Source organism: Coptis chinensis, chromosome 4 (assembly GCF_015680905.1).
Source record: "Coptis chinensis isolate HL-2020 chromosome 4, ASM1568090v1, whole genome shotgun sequence".
Lineage (NCBI taxonomy): Eukaryota > Viridiplantae > Streptophyta > Magnoliopsida > Ranunculales > Ranunculaceae > Coptis > Coptis chinensis.
The window spans coordinates 94195352-94200742 of NC_141459.1; the positions used below are offsets into that span (position 1 = coordinate 94195352).

The 5391-nt window shown below is 39.0% G+C and overlaps 1 protein-coding gene across 1 annotated transcript; it reads left to right on the forward strand.

Moving 5' to 3' along the window:
• Positions 1-4405: 4405 nt before the first annotated feature.
• LOC147505804 (ethylene-responsive transcription factor ERF096-like) lies at positions 4406-4837 on the forward strand. Its single transcript, XM_086605631.1, has one exon. The coding sequence runs from the start codon at positions 4406-4408 to the stop codon at positions 4835-4837; it is 432 nt and encodes a 143-aa protein (XP_086461757.1).
• The last annotated feature ends 554 nt before the right edge of the window (positions 4838-5391 follow it).

Below are 5391 nucleotides of genomic sequence, written 5' to 3' on the forward strand. Positions count from 1 at the left end.
TACCTAGTTGAAACTAGTCTCTCTCTGTCTGACCTCCTTGCCCCATCTGCTGGTGCCTCAGGAGGATGCATTTCTGCTTGCTCTGGTGGTGGTTCATGCATCTCATCTGCATCTTCTATACTAATAGGTTCTATCCCATCATGAACAATATGATTCTCATCATGAGCTTTAGGCTCATGGTTTTCTGCATTCTCAATGCCTTCTGCACATTCCACAGTAGGAACTTCTGGTTCTGAATCAACAAGATCATTGGTGAAAGCTTGTAGCTTCTCACCCTCCTCAAAGTCTAGTATGGTTTGGTCTTCCAGGAACACAACATCTCGACTTCGGATTACCTTATTGTTAATTGGATCATAGAGTTTGTAACCAAACTTTTCATTTCCATAACCCAGAAAAATGCACTGCTTGGCTTTGTCATCAAGCTTGGATCTCTCATCCTTCGGAATATGCACAAATGCCCTACACCCAAATACCCTCAAGTATCCATAATCAACATCTCTGCCTGACCATACTCTCTTTTGATAATCACTATTCAAAGGCTTTGATGGCGATAGGTTGATCACATGCACGGCTGTACGCATTGCTTCTACCTAGTAGATTCTAGGTAGCTTAGAGTGAGATATCATGCATCTCATCCTCTCTACAATGGTGTAGTTCATTCTCTCTGCTATTCCATTTTGTTGCGGTGTCTTGGGAACGGTCTGCTCATGACGAATCCCATGACTCTGGCAATACTTTTCAAACGGCCCAATGTACTCATGCCCATTATCTGAGCGAATACACTTCAACAACTTCCCAGTCGCTCTTTCCACCATGCTGTGGAATTTCTCAAACATACCAAGTACTTCATCCTTGGTTTTCAGACTATAGGCCCATATCTTTCTTGACACATCATCAATGAAGGTCACAAAGTATGAAGCTCTCCCATGGGACTTCACTTTTATATGACCACATAAGTCTGTGTGCACTAGTTCAAGGACATTGTCCTTTTTGTGAGACGGGAATCTTTGGAAAGACCCTTGTGTTGCTTTCCTACCAAACAGTGAGTACATGCATTTAAATGTATACCTTTGATGTCTGGCAAGGCCTTCTGCTTAGCAAAAACTTCCATAATTTTTATTCCCATGTGACACAGTTCGGAGGAAGCTTCTTCTTCTACCACATTCACTTCTGCTTTACACAAACTAGCCTGTGTTTTATAAAGAGAGCAAATTTTCTTCCCTCTAGCTGCTATAATGGAACCTCTGCTCAGTTTCCATACCCCGTTACCAAACGAGTTTACAAAGCCATCGTCATCTAATTTCCCAGCCGAAATTAGGATTAACCGTATGCCAGGGACATGTCTTACATTCTTGAGTGTCAAGGTGTAACCGACATTGGTTTCTACATGAACATCTCCAATGCCTATAATCTTCGAGACGCCACTGTTATCCATCCTCACTTCACCATATTCACCACAGCTATATGTAGTGAAGAATCCCTCGTCTTGGTATGACGTGATAGGATGCTCCTGTATCTATCACCCACTCTGTATCCTAACATGAGGTACTAAGACAGCACACACCATAATCTGACACAATTCCCACTAGGTCATTGACTAGTGCGGTAGTATCTCTGCCTGTGTTTCCGTTCCTCTGCACCATGTCTTCATGTACACAGTTATTCTTCTCATCCCTCTTTAGTGTTTTGCACTCATATCTGAAGTTGCCCTTGGTGGCACAATAGTAACATTGCCTCTCTGCCTTAGGAGTTCTAGCTTCACCTCTAGATTTACTTTTGTCATCACCTCTAGAACGAGATGGTTTTCTGCTTTTACCTCTCCCCCGTTTCTTTGTGAAAAGGATCTCTGAGTGAGAGGAGCTGCCTTTTGAACTACTTCTAGTCTCTTCATTCAACAAAGACGTGGTAGCCATCTCCATGGTAATAATTCCATCCTTGGCTGCTCCGTGTAGAGAGACTGCTAATGTCTCCCAACTTTCGGGTAGAAAGCCTAATAGAAACAAAGCCTCAACTTTGTCTCCCAAATCAATCTTCATCAAATGCATATGATAGATGGTATTTTGTAATTCGTTAAGATGCTCAGACATTGAAGAACCTTCTTGGTACTTCGTGTCGGCAAACTTCTTAACGACCAGCACTTTATTTCCACCCGACTTCCTCTTGTAGAGGTCTTCGAGTTTCTTTACAAACTGAAGGCTGTAGTATCTTGGGACACATGGTGAAAGACACTATCGTTAATCCACTGTCGAATGTATCCAATCGCTTTTCTGTCAAGCTCTTTCCACTCAGCCTTATCAGTCTTTTCTAGTTTTACTCCCCATTCTCAATGGGTAGTGCCAAGTCCTTGCAGTATAGCAAGTCTTCTATCTTGGCTTTCCAGATGGTGTAGTTCTTCCTATTCAGACTCGTCATGTGAGTGTTCACGGACTTGTCCATCTCTACAAGTTATTTAAACTTAAATCTTCTCTCAGAAGTTTTGTCAAACACCTTCCAACCAAGATTTGGATAACACCCTAGGCTAATCTAACCAAGGCTTTGATACCACTTGTTGGGTTTATACCAATACCAATCGATTCCCCCACTACACAGATAACTTGCATTTGAATACAATTCAACTCTAGACAAATTCTAAATATCAACTACAACCTATATTAACATGCCAAAACTCGCTAAACAACTATTAACAATAAATAATAATGTAAAGCAGAATTAAACACATACCATAACACAAAGATATACCGTGGTTCGACTAATGGTGCCTACTTCCACAAGAGCTTGTTCTTTATAAAGTGGGAAGGAATATTACAATCTCTCCTTTCAGTCTCTCACCTTACTAGATCACTCTTATCTCTTTACAGGGTTGTCTCTCTGTAAAGGTTATCTCTCAATCTTGATATATAGCTTTTAAGATTGGGTTTTCTCTAACTTTTGTCTTTGCCTCGTGTGTTTTTTTGGTGTTAGGTTTTGCCAAAAACTCTAACTCTTTTGCAAACTCGCGGTCCACAAACTTCTGAAAATAGACTTGGGTCGTGGGGTAGCGCCTCGAGGCAAGACCAAGTCGTCGCACTGAAAGTATTGGAAGTCTTCGGCATGGGCGCGGGTCGCGCCTTGGTCAAAGTCAATTTGGACGCGGGTCCCGCTCTGCCATTTCCACGTAGAATGAAATCCTTTCCTCCTCATGTAAGGGATAAATCCAACACGATTTGTGTGGCAATGCCTTTACTGGGAGATATGAGTCCTACATTACGAACGAGATTTAGCCTTTGTATTTGAATAGTCTACATAGCGATAGTGATACCGTGATAGTAAACCTTAATTGTGGATGAAGTTCTTAGAAATGATTTTGAGAAGTTCAACATATATAACGTCGGAGGTAGACCGTGATGAATGATGAACAATTTCTGACGAATATTTAAATAAGGAATCCTAAACTTAAGCTAGCTAAAAGGAAACCATATATAATTATTAAATATATAGTTTTAAATTTTGGTTTAGACATTTGGGCTCATACTACATATTTAGCGAAAAAACAGAAAGAAACATTACATATTACTTGAGAGTTGTTGCGCTTTTTTGCCCATTTTTTGTTCATATTTTATTATGTTTTGATGTATCAAATTACTTAGAATTGATCGAAAACTAGATTCTGGCTAGAAATTTCAAAAGTTTCCCTACACCAACAAAATTTAAAGAGTGCAAATTCAGGATCCATTCTTGTATTTTTATTGCTTGATAATGTCCACTAATACAATTTTAGTTCTGATCTCAAATGGCTTAATTATGTGAAAATTAATGTGGATGTACTTGTCTAATGGTTGCAAAAATTTTGTGTATTTTAGCGGGCTTGTTTTGGTTTGGTTTATTTTATATTTTTTGTTTTTTACTTGGCGTCGGTGTGTTCTCACAAATTCGGTTCAAAAGTGTGAGTTGCTGTAGAAACACTCTTATTTTATTTTGTTTTGGGTGAAGTAGCTTGATTAAGGGTTAAAACAAAAATTAATAACTTATTAGTGGATTAATAGCACATTGACGGATATGCCCACATGAGCCCATGGACTCAATGAGTGGTTGAAATACACACGAGGGTGATTTAAATTTTAAAGAGACGAGGGTGATTTAAAGAAAAGGCAGCTTCACAATCTAAATAACCAATACACATACAAACATGCACCAAAAAGCAGCTGTCTTAAAGCCATCGGTTTGACCATCGGTCTACGTCCAATGTATCCAATCTTACCTTCATTGAATATATTCTCTACTACATTTACACCATTCTAACATGTGGAAGAATCTAAAGCCTCCATTTCTTATACCACTCATTTAAATACTAGCTATAGCTTGCACAAATTTTGTAGTCCTACTTCATACTAAACAGCTTATATATACTAATTAAGGTTGCTCTAATATGAGTGATTATAAGGGTAAGAAGGACGAAGAGAAGGAAGGAAGTGATGTGGGAGAGATTCGATATCGAGGGGTAAGAAGGCGGCCGTGGGGGAAATTTGCAGCGGAGATTCGTGACTCAAATAGGAATGGAACGCGTGTATGGCTCGGTACTTTTGGTACAGCTGAAGAGGCAGCACGAGCCTATGATCGAGCTGCTTACTCCATGAGGGGTTCCTTAGCCATTCTCAATTTCCCTGGTGAATATCAACTTCCTCATTCCTCATTATCATTATCGTCATCATCTTCATCATCATCTATAGTTTATGGGAATGTGGATAGGGAAATGCCTAGAACTCAGCATGGCAAAGAAGTATTTGAGTTTGAGTACTTAGATGACAAAGTGCTTGAAGAGCTACTTGAGACTGATGTGAAGAACGGCAAGAAATACTGAAGTCAGAGTGTCCGAGTTCAAAACCTGGCAGTGTTTATGGTGTTACTCATATCTCCTTTTTCCCTCCATTTTGAGTTTATAATTGAAGGAACTACGCGAAGGGATATGATAATACTATTGAGCATATTGCAGATCGAGTTACATGCATACACATGATCCTAGCTCTTCATTTTATGATGTGAAATAATAAACAGTTTGAGATGGATTTGAAGTTTTGAATGTTTAAATTATATCTAACCATCAATTTCAAAAATAGTAACAAAGTAACAAAGTTTGAATGTACCCTAGGGAATTAAGGGATTATCTAGATCCTTCTTTTTTCTTTTGGTGGCCTCAACCACCAGCTTTAATTTTGTATGTAATGTACTTAGGTATGATCATACCGCTTTTGTTGTACAGAACGTTTGATTTCTCAGTAATAAATGGCAGTTACAAAAAAAAAAAAAAAAAAACGATTCAACATGCCAAAAGATCAAGAATCAATTGAAAAAGCTTCCTCATATTATCACTGTTAGAGTTCTACATCAAGGCCAACGCTAACTAAGGCGGTATTC